General features: G+C 45.8%; 5 protein-coding genes across 7 annotated transcripts; 2 read left to right on the top strand and 3 right to left on the bottom strand.

Moving 5' to 3' along the window:
* The first annotated feature begins 792 nt into the window (after nt 1-792).
* LOC128263029 (growth hormone secretagogue receptor type 1) lies at nt 793-7,974 on the top strand. Of its 3 annotated transcripts, none has more exons than XM_052997672.1 (4): nt 793-1,403; nt 2,469-2,631; nt 2,712-2,892; nt 6,850-7,974. In XM_052997672.1, the coding sequence occupies exons 1-4, from the start codon at nt 1,314-1,316 to the stop codon at nt 7,823-7,825; spliced, it is 1,410 nt and encodes a 469-aa protein (XP_052853632.1). In that variant the 5' UTR covers nt 793-1,313; the 3' UTR covers nt 7,826-7,974. The 3 variants fall into 3 exon arrangements, with proteins under 3 accessions (XP_052853632.1, XP_052853643.1, XP_052853651.1); XM_052997683.1 differs by having other exon boundaries at nt 4,659-6,963; XM_052997691.1 differs by lacking the exons at nt 793-1,403; nt 2,469-2,631; nt 2,712-2,892 and adding an exon at nt 5,592-5,942.
* A 1,349-nt stretch (nt 7,975-9,323) lies between these two features.
* Nucleotides 9,324-12,227, bottom strand: LOC128262580 (ras-related protein Rab-1A). The gene is made up of 5 exons (XM_052996956.1): nt 11,928-12,227; nt 10,915-11,035; nt 10,804-10,851; nt 10,520-10,747; nt 9,324-10,449 (listed from the first exon to the last, which is right to left on the bottom strand). The coding sequence occupies exons 1-5, from the start codon at nt 11,948-11,950 to the stop codon at nt 10,252-10,254; spliced, it is 618 nt and encodes a 205-aa protein (XP_052852916.1). The 5' UTR covers nt 11,951-12,227; the 3' UTR covers nt 9,324-10,251.
* A 115-nt stretch (nt 12,228-12,342) lies between these two features.
* Nucleotides 12,343-13,215, bottom strand: LOC128262651 (AP-2 complex subunit sigma). Its single transcript, XM_052997079.1, has 3 exons — nt 13,065-13,215; nt 12,859-13,008; nt 12,343-12,800 (listed from the first exon to the last, which is right to left on the bottom strand). Exons 1-3 carry the CDS (start codon nt 13,065-13,067, stop codon nt 12,525-12,527), a joined length of 429 nt encoding a protein of 142 aa, XP_052853039.1. The 5' UTR covers nt 13,068-13,215; the 3' UTR covers nt 12,343-12,524.
* A 97-nt stretch (nt 13,216-13,312) lies between these two features.
* On the top strand, nt 13,313-14,191 carry LOC128262499 (isopentenyl-diphosphate Delta-isomerase 1). The gene is made up of 2 exons (XM_052996837.1): nt 13,313-13,633; nt 13,695-14,191. Exons 1-2 carry the CDS (start codon nt 13,322-13,324, stop codon nt 14,148-14,150), a joined length of 768 nt encoding a protein of 255 aa, XP_052852797.1. The 5' UTR covers nt 13,313-13,321; the 3' UTR covers nt 14,151-14,191.
* Nucleotides 14,192-14,198: 7 nt separating this feature from the next.
* Nucleotides 14,199-16,848, bottom strand: LOC128262421 (3'-5' ssDNA/RNA exonuclease TatD). Its single transcript, XM_052996715.1, has 4 exons — nt 16,388-16,848; nt 15,573-15,921; nt 15,240-15,521; nt 14,199-15,178 (listed from the first exon to the last, which is right to left on the bottom strand). Exons 1-4 carry the CDS (start codon nt 16,572-16,574, stop codon nt 15,040-15,042), a joined length of 957 nt encoding a protein of 318 aa, XP_052852675.1. The 5' UTR covers nt 16,575-16,848; the 3' UTR covers nt 14,199-15,039.
* Nucleotides 16,849-17,078: the final 230 nt, after the last annotated feature.

The following is a 17,078-nucleotide window of genomic DNA, read 5'->3' as shown; positions in this document are numbered from 1 at the left end:
AATTTAACTCAAATACATCTAAAGGCACATCCCAAGGTAAAAGCCAACTTTGAAAAAATTTTGTGTTTCGGTAGCCAACATTTTTTACCAGATAATTTTTGCACTGTGCTATTTGGTTTGCAGAAAAATAAAAGTGAATCTTTAAAATATATGTATGGTAATGTTATTTTCTTCTTAACGTTACCAAAATTGACAAGTTCGTCGATTCGGTAACACTTGTGGAAATGCCTTGGAAGAGAGGTCTTTTGCCCTAAAACCCCAAAACCATTTTCATACTAGACCCTTCTTTGTCAAGCTGAACTCAGCTTGGGACGAACCCTGCTTACAGTTAAGATCCATGCCACTGTCCTGCTGTCTTCGGTCCAGTGCCCTTTGGTCAAGAGCTTTGGGGGGCGCGTGATGAGCTTGTTTATGACGGAGGGGGGATGTCAGTCTGCTGGGGGCCGGATGCTCTAATGTTATGTAAATGACAGCGCCTAATGAACTTTTCGTTCATTATCGTTAGTTAGCCGGCCTGGTCAATGGCCGGTTATGTCCTGATCCTGGGCAGGACACTTAAATGCTAATCCCATTGCCGTTTCAGACACTTCAGGCCGCGGACGACAACCGCAAAGCCCCACTGATTGATTTGTTTAATGCGGCCGGATCCGGCGATAGAAGAGTATCCGAGAGGCTGTTGGACAACTTAATTTCATTAGCGCGTATTTAAGAGTGGGCATAAACTTGCCGGCCGGGCCATTACAACGGATTTCAGCCGGACAGCCCCTTGCAGCCCCCCACTTAATTGACCAGCGGGCGGTGGCGGCAGCAGCCCCTCCCCGAATCCTGCGAGCCCCGACGATGTCGTCCCTGTGATTCCATTGCGAGACGCACACTCCGAGGGCCGCAGGACGACGAGGACACCGACATTGCTGAGGGGCAGCCACGGCGTCGCTGTGGCCAGGATTGGGCAGCTTCCACGGCTGACCAGCATTGGCGTAGGCCCGAGGATCTGCCTGTGGCTCCTGCTCCCGCTCCTGCTCCTGCTCCTGCCTGTTGTCCCGCTCCAAGCCCAAGATGCACTCCCCGCAGCAGCAACATCCGGCGCAGCAGCAACCACGTCGTCGCAGCAGGCTGGGATACCCCGTGGCGCTGCTAGTGGCGGCCATGGCCCACACCACGCAACTCATCGTGTTCCAGCCGCAGGACTTGACCACCAGGACAACTCCACCGCAGCCGCATCAGCCGTTACCGCAACATCTGAAGCCGCAACAGCAGCAGCATCAGCAGCAACATCCACATCCAAGGACGATGGCGATGCCGATGCTGAGCCGATGCTGCCACAGATTCCGTCGTATATCCGCACAACCGCCATGTTCTTCTGCATAGTCATCATGCTGCTGGGCGTGGTGGGCAACGTGATGGTGAGTCCTTATCCCCCTTCTTTTCTCTGTACAAAAAGTAGGCAAAAACATTTGTAATTGAAATTATTTCATTCGCAAATGGCACTTAGGGAGCGCAGGGTGATTCATCCTTTTTATGCAAAGCAAACTTTTGATTGTGTAACAAAATCATTCGTTAAATATGTTTACAAATTAGTTCTTAATTTTAAAATATATATTTAAAATATAAAAAGAGTAAAGACTCTTTTATCATAAATGTTATCATATGGTGCACAATTATAACAAAATAAAATCATAAGGTTTTTCTGACATGCTCGTGCTCCCGCCTACTTATCAAAACTTTGGATAGTGTAAATCTTAAAAACATGATTTATTTCATTTTTGGTAGTCAATTCTATATCTTTCTGAAAAATCGTGAATTTTGAATTCGACCCTCTGCAAATAGTTGACAAAAGCATTTGTAATTTAAATTAACTCATTCGGAAATGACACTTAGGGACGCAGGGTGATTCACCCTTTTTATGCAAAGCAAACTTTTAATTGTGTAGAAGATCCATTCGTTAAATATGTTTACAATTCAGTTCTAAATTTAAAAAAAAAATATATAGTCTTGAACTTTTAAATGAGATTTTTTTGAGCAACAGCAAAAAAAGCGTGTAATTTATTGTACATATTATACACTGAATACAGTTATGAAAATTTTTCAGACGATCTACTCAGCATTTCAGAACTCTATTCGTCAAAATGGAAATTGTGTTTTAAATGAATTAAGCTTACAAAAATGATTGCTAAGCGTAAAATAATGTACATTTAAATTTGCTGCTCAATTCACTATTAAATGCCTTACAAAGCGACCCGTAAACTGATCTATATTTAACTTTATGGAAACTTTGTAGTTGAACATTTCGTAAAACAGTTTACTTCTGACGCGAAATGCGGCCTGATAGAATTTTACGCAGAATGTTTCACTCCATTTGTTCAAGTCGGAGGCCCAGATGGTTGCTCGAACAGACCAGGATTATTTGACTGAGGAGCTCCTTAGGGCTGTCAAATCTGTAAACCCGTTTTAAGTCCCCTCCGTTGCAGGTGCCCATCGTGATTGTGAAGACGAAGGACATGCGCAACTCGACGAACATCTTCCTCACCAACCTGAGCATCGCCGACCTGCTGGTGCTGCTCGTCTGCACGCCCACCGTGCTCGTCGAGGTCAACACCCGCCCGGAGACCTGGGTCCTCGGCCACGAGATGTGTGAGTGGCGTACCGACTACTGCCTACTGCCTACTGGGCTGTTTATTTTCCCCAGACTAATTAACTGAACTCTCTCCCAGGCAAGGCGGTGCCGTTCGTGGAGCTGACGGTGGCCCACGCCAGCGTGCTGACCATCCTGGCCATCTCGTTCGAGCGCTACTACGCCATCTGCGAGCCGTTAAAGGCCGGATACGTCTGCACCAAGGGGCGGGCCATCCTCATCTGCGCCTTGGCCTGGGGTATCGCAGCGCTCTTTACGAGGTAAGCGGTCGGCTCCGACTGGACGTGGAGCACTGCGTCCCGCTTTTCCTTCTATTTAATTAGACTTTGGCAGTTTAATTTCGAAAAACGCACTAAGTGCGGTTGCTTCATTGCATGCTCTGTGGTGTTGGTAGTCCTATATGTACATACTTGGTGTTATTCCGGTCAGATCTAGCTCAGTTTAAGGCTTGTTTTCATTTATTCATTTTGGCCAGTCAAGCATTCAGCGCCTCGCTCATTAATTATAAGTGTCAATCGCCGTCATTTTAATGATTTGTGTTTTGTTTTCGGGTTTTCCGTTTTTTTCCCGTTTTGTTTACTTTCCATTATGTTGTGGAATTTCTGGTCTTGGTGTTTGACCTTTTGTGTGCCATCGGCGTGTCCATTTACATGCTAAACTGTTCCATTTTCCCTCCTATTTCCTGCTTTTCCTGCCTTCCTCATATCATCATTCCCACTGACATCCTTCGCCTCAAGTTCCGGACGGCTTTTGTCCGGGCTGGAGCTGCCCGTTATCAGCGCCCTGTCATCTTTAATAAGCACCGATGTCCGCTATCATGGATTTCATTTCATTGACACTTTATTATTGTGTGCTTCGTCCAAGGACGACCGGCGACCCTTTTTAATTTTGCAAATCTTGCCGCGTCCCTAACAATGAAATAAACAGCACATTGTCGGGCCGGCCACTGACCCCTCCATTTGGGCAGTCCGGGTGGTGGGGTCACGGCCGGAATCGGTCCGCAGGACACCCGCCTCCAGGCCGAGACCCATTAATTACGCCACACCAGAAGCCTAAGGCCAACAGCAGCGGAGAAACATTTTAAAACACATTCAAACCGGCGCGCCGCACGACGCCCATGGGCCCAGCTAAGAAAAGGGGCGGGGCACATGGCTGACGCACGTCCAAACCGCCCGGATAATCGTCAGAAAAAAAAAAAACAGCCACCGCCTGTTGACTGTCACATCTTTCGGTCTAGCCGGGCAGGATTTGGGCAGGGGAACTGTTTAATCTGCGTTTCGGGTTACTCAAAACAACCAAAGAACATTTAAGCTTGTTTGTTAAATGCAAATATTTACTCAAGTCGAAGAAAAATGTTAGACTAAGATAGTCATAGATTAACTTTCTACTGTTATTGGTAAGTTGGGAATATGTTTTGTTTTAGGAATGTCTATTTATTAATCAAAATCAGTTTCATATTTGGTAATGGTTGTTTGGCAATGCTTTATTTTGTAAAGATAAGTTTCTTTGCATTTCATTTTATGTGTGTTAAAATTAAAAGAAATAATTTTTGAATTTTTAATACTCGTAGTTTATTATTTATTACATTCGCTGAATAGTAAACATAAATGTTTTTGACGCCCTTATATTTTTTATAATAATAATAACTGTTATTTTCAAGTTAAGGAGCTTGACTATAGCTTTAGGTTTCAATGACATTGATAACTGAGCTCAAAGTAAATTTGCTCGCTGCCACTTGTAGAAACCATAAAAGCAGAAACAGGTCATGAAAATCTGTTCCAACCCAGACAGGTTCATAAGAGACTTGAACTTCAGACCGGACTGGGTTAACCTTTCCTTCTTAGTCATTGGTTCATCGTCATCACCTTCTTCCACTCTAGGCCCTTTCCCCGTTTGCCACCCATTATCCATTATCCATTACCCATTACCCAATACCCATTACCCATTATCCACTTCCCCGGTGACCCCGCCACCTGATTACGTTTCTCGTTTGCTTTCTCTCCCCATCTGCGACTTTGGAGAGCAGCCCCATTCTGTGGGTGGCCGAGTACAAGCTGGCCGAGTACGTTGATGGATCGTCGGTGGCCGTGTGCCTCACGCAGGCCATCACCGACTGGACGCTCGCCTTCTTCCTGATGACCATCTCGGTGTTCTTCGTGGTGCCGTTCGTGACCCTGGTGGTGCTGTACGGCATCATCGCCCGGAGTCTGGTCTCCAACCGGGCCGCCATGCTGCGGGCCCGTCCCACGAAGCCGGAACTCAGTCTGCGGGCCCGCAAGCAGGTGGTCCTGATGCTCGGCGCCGTGGTGCTGTCCTTCTTCGTGTGCCTGCTGCCCTTCCGGGTGCTCACGCTGTGGATCATCCTCAGCACGGACCAGACCCTCCACGACCTGGGCCTGGTGCGCTACTACAGCCTGCTCTACTTCTGCCGGATCATGGTGTACCTCAACTCCGCCATGAACCCCATTCTCTACAACCTGATGTCCACGAAGTTTCGAAGGGGCTTTGCGCGGCTCTGCCAGGATTCTGGGCGGCTGCTGCTGGACCTGGTCACCCTGGGCAGGCGGGAGCAGCACTCCTCCCGTGGCCGCAGTGGCACCTTGTCCCTGGGCATGGGCACCAACACGAACACCAACACGAATACCACCTCCTCGAACGCCACGACAGTCACTAGCTCCAGTCTCCTGTCGCGGAGTTCCAATCGCCGCTGCAGCGAGGACATCAGTCGCACCCGCCTCAAGATTGAGATGCAGATTCCCTGCGGCAACGACCTGGAAGCCATGGCCATGCTGCAGCACTCGTCGTTGGGCAGGGGAATGGCCAGGCGAGTGAGTGACAGCCGGCAAGCGCGACGCCACAGGCCGCAAATAAGTTTCGATGAGGAGGCATTGGAGGGAAAGGATTTGAGTGAGGGAAAAATCCAAACTGCAGAACCGAAGGGAAAAGAAATGAAATAGTAAATCTACCCAGGAGAGCGATGGGCGTGAAAAATCGCCTGTAACCCGTTTACACGCTCGCTTCACTTGGCCGGAATGTGCCGATGACGCTGATCTGATCCTGGCAAACACAAATCGCATCCCGAACGCTTTGGCAGGCATAATCGATTTCAGTCAACCGTTGACAGCTCCGAGCATCGAACTTGGGCCGCCGCCTTGGACATTTCCGTACAAAAAACAATCAATTTTTCGGGCTATTAAACTCGAATGAATGTGCCAAAGATAAATAACAGCAACGACAGCCGAACGGCCATACAGCACTACAACTACCAACCACTACTGGTCAGAGTTTGGAGTCGTGCTCTGCATTGGGGGTAAGCCATTAAGCGGCGGTCCTTTGGAAGGGAGAGGCAGAGGGAAATGAAAATGTAAATGGCTTAATATGCGTTTGGGAGCCCCATCAAGGCGGCGGATAAACATGATTTAGGTGTATTGGAATAGTTTCCGTACGACGGCCATGATGCGGCCCGAACAAAATGGCCGCCATTACACGGGCGGCCATCACCGGATGTCCGAAAAAACTGTTGCCTACTTGGCGGCGGCTCAAATAAAAAGCTTAGCACATGTAAACACAGCTGTATATACACCACACACACATACACACACACCTACGCAAACATAGCTCAATATTAATATTAATATTTATATTCATACAAACATATTTATATATACGATACACTCAGCTTATAAATACAACGCCACACATGCACGCACGCACAAGAAGAGCAAAGAGTTTGTAAGTACGTAAATAAATTTTTTATGACAACTCATGACGGGTCAAAGGAATCGTCTTTTTCAACATTTCCCCATCCAACCGGAACCTCTAATCATTTTGCCAACAGCAGAGTAATTTATGTAATTCCATGGAAATCGGACAAATGCCCAGCCTCTGTAAATATACGTATTAGCTTTTTAATTTGTTTTCGTAGCCCCATGACGTATGTAGATCTCTTTCGTTTTGTTAAGTAATAAAGTAGATTGAACCCACACCATCCTGCGAGTATGATGAGTATGAGCAGACGTTGCCGTTGCCGTTTCCGTTTCCGCTTTGTGATTAAGTTGAGTGCTTCGCCCCCGAAACTTTTCCAGTAGTTGGCCGTTGAGTAGATTTTAAATATTTGTTTGTTTCCTGCTCGCAGTGCGTTAAAACTTTGCAGACAACACCAGCCACTGAATGCCACTCGCTCGACTCCACTAACACCATAAATATGATTCTTGCAGTCCCATCATCGCGATATCCAGCTACAGCGTGGAGCCCTATGGGGACGGAACCGACGCCCCCGTTTGCACGACCGCCGCCGATGGTTTCTGGCCGGTCTTCTACTTTGTGGGCAGCATCACGGTCTTTTTCTTTCTGCCCTTCGGCATTCTGGTCCTCCTGTACGCGGCGATTGCCTACAAGCTCCTGCGTCCGAACACCGCCTTCCACCGACCCACCTCCCCGCAGCCACAGCCTCAGCCGCAGCCGCAGCCGCCGGTGGGCGGGGCAGCCACTAGCTCCACCCAGGTGCCATGTGTCAGCTCCAAGGGCAGCAGCCACCAGCAGAGCAACGGGATGAGGAAGCACCGCAAGCAGGTGATCTTCATGCTGGTGGCCGTCGTGTCCAGCTTCTTCGTGTGCCTGCTGCCCTTTCGCGCCTTCACCCTGTGGGTGATCCTGGCCAGCGCCGAGGATGTGGAGAGCCTGGGCATCGCCGGCTACTACAACCTGCTGTACTTCTCGCGCTTTATGCTCTACCTCAACTCGGCCATGAACCCCATCCTGTACAACCTGATGTCCTCGAAGTTCCGCAGCGGCTTCTGGCGGCTGCTGCTCACTTGTCTGGGCCAGCGGACGCACCACCGTCATGGCCACCACTACCACCAGAGGCAGCACCCGGCGGCGGGCGGAAGTGGACGCACCACATCCAGACGTCGGGAACAGGACGCCGAAGAGGGAGCCACATTGGCCGGATCGGCCGGTGCCCGGCATCCGCGCCGCACCCTCCGCCGAGAGGCCACCTTCCTGATCAACTCCATATCCACCTCCTCGGGCACGGACCGCACGACCTCGTCGTCCGCGTGGCGCAGCAACAGCCTGTCCGTTTCCGGGCTGAGCGAGCGGGAGCGGGGCATCCTGGGAGCCGCCATCATCGGGACGACGGCTGCTACTGTCACCACCGCCTGCCTGCAGGAGCGACGCGCCAGCAAGACATGAAACCCATCCTCCGAATCCTCCACTGCCAGCAACCGTTCAAGTATTTAGTTGAATTCCAACAGCAAATAGTCATAGATTAGAACAAATTTTGTTGTAAAGACTGAAGTACCTCAGAAGAAGTCAATAAAAGCTAGAGAAGATGTTTTTGAAACCAATAAAAACAAGAAAGGAAGCATACTTCGGCAATCCAAAGTTCATAAGCACTTGCAGCTATTGCAAAAATTAAATATTCATGAAAACATTAAAATTATGGTTTATTTGCGTATGCTTAAAAACATTAAAGTTATGATGGTTTGCAGCTCAATTTTTCGATCGTTTCGAAGGCAGCTATATGATATCGTTTTCCGATTTGAAGAAAATTAAAAGAGTAGTTCTAAACTGTCAAATTTTTAATAAGTCAAAAAGAATTAAAAAAAAAATTACAAGTTAGAAAAGTAACATCTATTTTAATGTTTTTTTGTTTAATATATAGTCGTGCAATTTTGATGAAATTTAAACCGTAATTGTGAAATATTTAACCATTACTATTTTTCGAATACCTAAAAAAAAAAAATTTAAAAACAGCAGTTATATTTTTTAAATTTATTTTTCCGATAGTTCCTATGGGAGCGATATACTATAGTCGTCAGAACTGCTCGTTCCGATTTATGTACTAGAAAGACAACTTTTGGTAAAGTTACATGCAGATAGCCTTAAAACTGAGAGACTAGTTTGCGTAGAAACGGAAGGATGGACATGGCTAGATCGACTCTCCTTTTGATGCTGATCAAGAATATATACCATATGGGTCGGAAATGTCTTCTTAACTGCGTTGCAAACTTCTGACTGAAAAAATATATGAAAATTCGTTGTTTTTCAAACTATATAGCTCGATATCTAGATGGTTTTTACGATTCAAAAACAAAATTTCAAAGTTAAATATAGATTATATAAATGCAAAGTCGACATAGTTTGCAAATACGAATAAAAAACAGTATTTAAATTGAGTATACTTGTAACACTAGGATAATAATAAAGTTAAAGTAAAGTAAATTCTGCCTGCCAAAGTTTGCTTTCTTTCTTGAATATTTAATAGAAGTTAATTTCATTCTATTGTCTGCTGTTGCTAAAAATAAAATCAATTTTAAGGTCAGTAATTGGAGCAATAAATGGTCGCCAAAAAAAATAAAATTTGAATGACAGCACAATAAAGAAAGATTTGGTAATTGCATAGTATACCCTGCTGAAAATCAAAAAACTTGATGTTCCAAATAGACTCTGAATAATGAGATTTTTAAGGCTCAGCAGGGTAAACTAACTAAATTCATTTAAGACATCATTTTTAAATTGAAATTTATCGTATATTATGACACATATTTTAAATTACAATATATTAAACAAAAATTTATCTAATGAAATCAGTTCCCGTACTAGAAGTGTGTGCCAAAACAATTTAGTTTAGTTTAGCCTTCACTTCAGTCTTTGGAATCTGTCCAAAATTGAGGAATAAAACAAATCGTTAATGGGCATCGGTACAGATTGATTTTATTTGACTTTAGCGAAATTAAGATTCAAATTCGGGCGACAATGAAAACCAAAACTAAGGTGTATATTTATGTCCTTGATCCCAAACCTTTTCAATTTATATATGTACGCTCTCGCAATAATTTTTATTAAACTCCATCGCTATGTCGTCATTATTACACTAATTATGTGCCTAAACAAATCCCTTGCGTCACACGAAACATACAAACACACAATCGCTCGAGGTTAATTCTAAAAATGTTCGTTCGGTTTTGGGTTCCTTTCGATTTACATAAAATTTCAATATGACAGAGACAAGTGGCGAGCACGTTCGCTAGAGATAATATGTTTAGAAAATTGTATTTGTAATTTAAACACATACATATGTATACATAGTGGTAAGTAGTAGCTGACACAGTACAAGTATAATTGCTCTTGCCGTCGCCTCCGCTCAATTAATGTGTAGTTTAACAGTACATATTGGTTTCGGTATCGTTTCGCGCTGTTGTGATAGGTAAGTTCTTACTGTAGGTTAGTTATATTAAGTTAATTGCTACACCGAATTTGCTTGCTTTGCACTACTTATGAACAGAACTGCTGAAATCAGAAATACGGTTAGTATCAGGATCGATGTCCTTGTGTGTGTGGGGATGTCTGAAGTCTGGATCATGTAGGCTACGTAACTAATACATATTTGCTTAAAGTGTGTATCGATTTGAATCACGGTTAGGATCATACAAACGCTCTACTCGTCATTCCTCATCATTATTGTTATTACAGAATTAATTTTTTAATTGCGATTTTGAGGAATCGCCATCGCTTTCGCTTCTGTTTTGTTATTATTGTGTGGTTTCCGTTTTAATTTATTATATTTAAATTTTGTTTAATTGTATAATAAAATAATGATTCACAATCAGAGTTATTCAGCAGCAACCGGATTTGGTGTTTTCCACTGGACGTCCTTGATCGATTTTCACTTTGCTAGCGTTGTCGGTGGCGCTGGACGGCGGCCCGACGCGATTCTTGATCTCGGCCGCCATCGTCATGAAGGCCTGCTCCACGTTGGTGGCGCTCTTGGCCGAAGTTTCAAGGAATGGAATGCCTAACTGGGCGGCGTACTCCTGCAGGGTCGAAAACAAGGGACCAGTTCAGTAAACCTTTATTCTCCCAACAACCCCTCCCTTTACTCACCGCAGCTGTGGTGTGGTCGACGACCTTCTTGGTGGTCAAGTCGCTCTTGTTGCCGACCAGCAACTTGTTGACATTCTCGCAGGCGTACCGCTCGATCTCCTCCAGCCACTGCTTCACATTGTTGAAGGACTCCTGGTCCGTGCAATCGTATACGACGATAATGCCATGGGCGCCCCTATAATATGACGACGTGATGGTGCGGAAGCGCTCCTGGCCAGCAGTATCCCACTGTAAAGAGTCAAGTCAGCCTGGGTGTTGATTGCCTCCACCTACTTTATGCTTACGATTTGCAGTTTAATGGTCTTTCCGTCCAGTTCTATGGTCCTGATTTTCTGCAAAACAAAGGTTTTATGAGTCAGATATTACTAATTTTCACAACTTTGCAGTTGGCTTACGAAATCCACTCCGATTGTGCTGATATAGCTCTCTGTATATGTGTCATCGGCAAATCGCAATAGAAGACAGGACTTTCCAACGCCCGAGTCGCCAATGAGCAGCAGTTTAAAGAGATAGTCGCTGTAAGAAGGGTAATGATTACTTTTTATCTTTGAAATATACCACATAATTAGTCTTGGGAAACAAATACAAAGTTCAACAGTTCAAAGTATAGATGTGAATGTTCAGAGTAAGCTTGGAAAGAAATGGGTTTGATTCAACTAAAGTGTGATTAATCCAACAAACAGGGAAGTTTAGTTAGGGCCGTTTATTCTCCGAATATGCATAAAACCGGTTTGCGCGAGGCTTTATCTTATCGCGTTATGTCCAACATCAACCCCCAATTTCTGGGTGATGTATGATAATGTTACAATAACCTATGCATATATACTGGCGATTGGAGGAGACTTTCTGGACTTTGCAAATCTAGATCGAGGCTTTAATTGCCTTAAAGTGAGGGAAAGCAATTAAGTGGAACTAGAATGGCTTTTGATTACGTAGCATTTCGCTGGGGGTGGGAAACGCTCTCCACTCCACGCAGGTGACTCATCCGCCCGCTCAGCGATTTGGCTCGTCTACTAGGATCTGGCTATATATATGGCTGATTCAGGATCCGAGAGCAACAATTATCGCGATTTTGGCTGGCTAACTGGGTTTCCTGCCGCTCCCCGCCCGTGTGTATGCATTTTCATTCAAATCTTCGCTAGAACACACACTTTTTATTCTGGTTTGGGGCGGTTGTAAGTCTGTTTTTATGTTTTTCAGCGAATCGTCTGTTTTTGGAGTAGCCAACGAAGGCGAAAAGGGAGTGGGGCTGCTCGATGATGAATGGGAATGAAACGTAGCAGAAATGACGTCGCAGAAAAAAATAAAAGAAACTATTATCGAAGGCCAGGCGTGGAAATGTTTCCACGGAAAACCAGTCTCTGCTCCCCATCCTAATTATGCGCAGTTGCTGCATGTGACGACTTACTATTCCGGATTCACAGATGACATTTTCTGGCTTTTTCACAAGATTATATATTTGCCACGAACAAATATTCGATTTCTGGCCCTGGACTGGCTGCTGTTTTGACCGTTTTCAATCGACTTGCGCGCTCCGAATTACTAAATATCGACACGCACTCGGTTGTGTTGTGTTTTACAGCTCGCTATAGTATTTATTGCAGCGAATTTTAAAGGGAAATACGATTATTTCCACAAATTCGACGGTCGGGAGAGAACAATGGCGACTGAAAAAATGACGAAGTGGCATTAGCGGCAGTGTTGGAAAGTGTGCGTGGCCTTCTCCCGACCAGGGCTGCACACCCACTTGCCATCCGATGAGTGGGCGGATCCAATGGAAAAAATAGCCTTCTGACCCCAACACCCCCAATAAAACCAATATGTAGCTTTTACAATCTCTTATTGTACATCATTTGTTTCTAAACACGGCTTTTAACATTTGAGTGCTTGCATAGAGAACACATTACAGATAATAATAATAATACGCGTAATAGTATATGAAAGAAGATTCGATTAGCGGGTATAACGCCTGGGGGAATGCATCTGGCGATCCTATCCGGCGGATCTACTCCAGCGAATTTAGCGTGAGCAGCTGCTTGAGCACCTTTGTCTGCGATGTTTCTCGGATCTCACCCGCCAGGAACATCTCGTCCACCACGCTGTACACCTTGTAGAAGTTGAAAACCAGGTCCAGCTCGCACACATTATGGAAGTATTCGTTCAGCACCTCTACGAAGTTGTGGATGGCCTCTAGATAGCACAGATTGTTGTCGTTTACGTCCACACAGATGCAGAAATACAGGCCCGCATAGCGTCGGTACACGATCTTGAAATTGCGGAACTGGAAAGGGCAGAAGCTTTAGTGGGGTTTCCAATAGGACATACAGACTCGATCCCACCTCCACAAAGTTGGTGTGCTTGGCATCGCGCACTGTGACCACGGCATGCACCTCCTCAATCAGTTTTTGTTTCTCGTCATCGTCAAAGTTCATGTACCACTTGGCCAGGCGAGTTTTTCCAGCTCGATTTTGTATGAGTATGAAGCGTATCTGGGCGAATAGGGGGTCATAAAGGGATCTCAGTTGTGAGCCGACTATATACTCACCATTTTCCGTGGCTTTGTTTAGGCAGCTGCTTGGCTATTTACAATTTTATCGTTCGGCGACGGAAGCGAAAAACTGATTATGAGCAAATTGTGTATCACTAGGGCCAGGGCTACCGCTTCTGCAGAACAGCTGTTTTGCGGGGCAGTGCTGCAAAGTGGCCGAGGCAAGGGCAAGCGAGTTGGCAGCACTGCCGTCTGTATTGCCAAGTTTCACTTTCGTATTTGTTTTGGCATTCGAAACTAGTCATTTACCAAACATGTTGGCCTCTCGATTGAATCTCCTACTGCCCCGCATGTCCTGGCTGCGAGGCTGTTCCACGACGGTGGTGGGCCAGCAGCAGCAGCGCCAAGTGCCCACGGAATCCGTGCACGATCCGCTGCAGGCGCTCGCCCTCAAGGAGCAGTGCATCCTTGTGGACGCCAACGACCAGGCCATTGGAGCAGCCTCCAAGGCCGACTGCCACCGGGTGCACCCAAAGTCTGGAGATGTGAGGCTTCATCGCGCCTTCAGTGTATTCCTCTTCAACGCAAAAGGCGAGATGCTAGTGCAAAAACGTTCGTCCCACAAGGTCAAATACCAGGCTAAATAAACTCGTTAAATGTTTTACAATGTTTACATGATATTCGCAGATTACCTTCCCAAACACCTACACAAACGCCTGCTGCAGTCATCCGCTCCACGAGATCGAGCAAGAGCGCCAGGAGAGCAACGCCCTGGGCATCCGATTGGCCGCCCAGCGACGCCTTAACTACGAACTGGGCATTCCCATGGAGGAGCTGCAGCCGCAGGACTTTCGCTACCTGACCCGCATTCACTATGCGGACACAGGCGATGGCGTTTGGGGCGAGCACGAGATCGACTACATCCTGTTCCTGCAGAAGGACGTTACTCTGCAGCCAAACAGCAACGAGGTCAGCGAGGTGCGCTTCCTGCGACGCGACAAGATCGACGAGGCGGTGGCCAAGTTCAGTGCCCCGTTGACACCCTGGTTCTCCCTGATTCTGCAGCACCGCCTGAAGCTGTGGTGGGACAATTTGCATCAGCTGGAGCAGTTCGAGGACTTGAGCAACATTCAGCGCTTTTAAGTGTGCTAACGAACCAAAAATACAAGTAATGACGCCTCAAAGCGAGCCTTTGTTTGCTGGGTTTCAAATTCGCTTTATTCAAATGGAAAATAGTGTGTCTGTGTGCGAACAATGGGCACAAAGCGGATTTTATGCAACCTCCGCGGGTCGATCAGTTCAGTACAACGGTTTGTATATGTAAATATAACAAAATATAATATGTATAGGCGCACGATATTCAATATGTTTCATAGCCTAACTAACGCGTTTGTATGTTCAATATCATATAAATATTTAGCTCTTAAATGATCACATTACGTTTCCCATAATCATCATCGTCATCGTCGCAAACAAGAATAAATATGTACAAAAATACGATTACAAGCTAACAAGGGACACGAACTAATAATAACGAATCTAACCTAAATACAGGAAAAACAAACAGAAGACAAGCTGCACCACTTAACATCTAAATTCCTCGCTTCGAAAGCGAGTTCGAAGCGCGCGCTTCGAGGCGTGAAGCGCCAGCCTAGTGCAAATCCGGAGACGGCGTCCACTTGGCACCACCTTGGCACCGTTTCTCAAAGCAATTGCTCGGGAAATTCCCGCAACTTAGAGCTATAGACCCTGCAAACTTCGTTCGATAATTTGCACCTTTACGGCAGGGGGTTGAATATATAGGTATAAGGTATACGTACTTTTCGCATGCAATGGGGGGTCGTATTTGTGGGCGTGTATATGTATGTGGGACCAGGATGAGCGCTTCATCCTGAATTCGATTAGTGGTTAAGGCACATAGGTATGAGTCTATCGTAAATCTCAGGCTCGTTCAATCTATAGTGTTACGGGTTTTAAAGCTGCTGGTTGGCACACTTTGTCGTTCAGTTCCATGGGACTCCGTTTCCGTTTTCTAGGACAGGCCGAAGAGCTTAAGAGCGTTAAAGGCGGTGGCCAGAGCCACCTCATCGGGAGTTTTCTTCATGAAAGCGGCTATCATCTCTACGATGGCAGGCAGACTGCATGGCTCGTTGCGTTGGAAGGTACAATATCTGGGGGTCACTTAAAATCGTTAAAAGATAATCTTGGTTGTGGCTATGGTATCCCTCCCACCTGTGTAAGTACAACAAAGAGCGTTCGGTGATACCAGTCTTCACGTGTTGCGGCAGCTTGGAAGCCCTTGTATTCGGATACATGAAGGGGGCATCCGTTTCCACCAGCAGTCTGTCCAGCGGCAAAGTGCCATCCTCCAAGAGTCGGCGCACGCCTGAATCCGATTTGTCCTTGCACAGGTAGCCCGTCAGGCTAATGTAGAACCTGCGCTCTAGGTACTTGAGAGCCTCTTCGGCGGTGCCCATGAAACCTCTGATGATCACAGGCGGCAGATTCTCGAATCTGCAAGAGGAACAGGTTAGGAGTCTTGTAAACCAGAGTTACCACGCGTACTTGTCGAGTATTTCGAGTAGGTCGTGCTGAGCCGACCGCTCGTGGATCAGCAGAGGTTTGTTCAGCCGGATGGCCAGGTGCAGCTGCTTGGCGAAGATCTGCTTCTGGGCGTCTGGTTCAGAGAAGTCCCTCTGGTAGTCCAGGCCGCAGGGCCCAACCGCGACGCACTCCTGCGCCTGGGCAATATGCTCCAGGTCATACCACGTGGCCGGCTCCTCCACGATGGACTTGGAGTCATGCGGATGAATGCCAGCAGTCGAGTAGATGATGTCGGGATAGATGCGCGAGAGGCGCAGCGCTTCCTTGCTAGATTTGACCGAAGTGCCGTGAACCATGAGTTTCTGAACACCTGAAAAAATGCAGCGGGAGAAAGTTAGTGCACCTTGCACTGTGCCACATACAAAGAGGGGAACTACTGCAATTCGAATCTAAAATGCCCTTTTCAGCTATAAGTTATGGTTTATTGTAGAATATAGTCTTCATATTAAAGTAAATGAACTTTTTTTAAATCTTATAAAATGCCAAAATTATTAATTATAAGCATTTGTTTGACATACAATCCATTTCCGATTTATATGATTTATGAAGCTATGAAACGGACAGACAGGCTAATAGTTTACAAACTCCCCAGAAAATCATAATACCGATAGAAAGGGTATAACAAAAACATGCCTAGGTCGCACACTTGTTGCTCACTTATCGCCCGACCTTCTGGCTGTTTGGGTGTTCTCGTAGCCTCGCCCCAAAACGAAAACACGGCTCGGGTCTTATTAATGAATATTGTATTGCTGCTACTACTATCTGCCATAACAAACCTGCGTCTCTGGCTCTCTGAACCACGGAATCCAGATCACGGCTATACTTTTTGTTGGTCAAATTTGCACCCACGTCGATCACAATCAGGTTCTCAAAGCAGTGTTTCATGTCCAGGTCCAGCTGATCCTCCAGCAGCGTGGATGCGGTGGCCACCTCCTCCTCGGACTTCTGTTGTTTGGGGTCCATGTTCTGGATTTTGGATCTATCGACGAAAATAGCTTATGACGCAGGCGATGGTTGCTTGCGTCTGTGTGCGTGGGTAATTCAATTAGCTTTCGTGGGCACAAGGAAACGCGACGGCGTTGAAAACCGTGAAGTATGGCTCTACTGAATTTATTGCAATTTGGAAGAGTCGACCAATTAGGCAAATAACGGCCTAAATTAGAGAAATATTAAACTAAAAACAATCCCGACACGAACTACGACTGCTGGCTAGTGTTGAACAACGTGTTGGACACGGTTTCGATAGATATACTTGTTTCTGACTGTCATCGATATTTGACAGTGCCTGTAAGTATTCTAATCGATATTTCAAACTGATATCGTTTTCAAACTTATGTGTTCAAATGCGTTTATTAATATAAGTTTAAGTTTTCATTAATTAATTTAATTGTTAATTCTTTTAAAATTGTCTACAGTCTAATTGTATCATGTACTACATATTAAAAGGGAGAGACAATTTTGACAAAT

Source organism: Drosophila gunungcola, chromosome 3R, assembly GCF_025200985.1.
Source record: "Drosophila gunungcola strain Sukarami chromosome 3R, Dgunungcola_SK_2, whole genome shotgun sequence".
Classification (NCBI taxonomy): domain Eukaryota; kingdom Metazoa; phylum Arthropoda; class Insecta; order Diptera; family Drosophilidae; genus Drosophila; species Drosophila gunungcola.
This window is presented reverse-complemented; position numbering and strand designations above follow the sequence as displayed.

Excerpts from the sequence above, each read along its gene's own strand:
- LOC128263029 (XM_052997672.1), top strand. The coding sequence starts at position 1,314 with ATGCTGCCACAGATTCCGTCGTATATCCGCACAACCGCCATGTTCTTC. Across the intron at positions 1,404-2,468 it reads GCGTGGTGGGCAACGTGATG|GTGCCCATCGTGATTGTGAA; the intron begins GTGAGTCCTTAT and ends CCTCCGTTGCAG. Across the intron at positions 2,632-2,711 it reads GGTCCTCGGCCACGAGATGT|GCAAGGCGGTGCCGTTCGTG; the intron begins GTGAGTGGCGTA and ends ACTCTCTCCCAG.
- LOC128262421 (XM_052996715.1), bottom strand. The coding sequence starts at position 16,574 with ATGGACCCCAAACAACAGAAGTCCGAGGAGGAGGTGGCCACCGCATCC. Across the intron at positions 15,922-16,387 it reads TCAGAGAGCCAGAGACGCAG|GTGTTCAGAAACTCATGGTT; the intron begins GTTTGTTATGGC and ends GCATTTTTTCAG. Across the intron at positions 15,522-15,572 it reads CTACTCGAAATACTCGACAA|ATTCGAGAATCTGCCGCCTG; the intron begins GTACGCGTGGTA and ends TTCCTCTTGCAG.
- LOC128262499 (XM_052996837.1), top strand. The coding sequence starts at position 13,322 with ATGTTGGCCTCTCGATTGAATCTCCTACTGCCCCGCATGTCCTGGCTG. Across the intron at positions 13,634-13,694 it reads AAAAACGTTCGTCCCACAAG|ATTACCTTCCCAAACACCTA; the intron begins GTCAAATACCAG and ends TGATATTCGCAG.
- LOC128262580 (XM_052996956.1), bottom strand. The coding sequence starts at position 11,950 with ATGTCATCTGTGAATCCGGAATA. Across the intron at positions 11,036-11,927 it reads TCATCTGTGAATCCGGAATA|CGACTATCTCTTTAAACTGC; the intron begins GTAAGTCGTCAC and ends CCCTTCTTACAG. Across the intron at positions 10,852-10,914 it reads GCACAATCGGAGTGGATTTC|AAAATCAGGACCATAGAACT; the intron begins GTAAGCCAACTG and ends TTTGTTTTGCAG.
- LOC128262651 (XM_052997079.1), bottom strand. Across the intron at positions 12,801-12,858 it reads AGCACACCAACTTTGTGGAG|TTCCGCAATTTCAAGATCGT; the intron begins GTGGGATCGAGT and ends TGCCCTTTCCAG.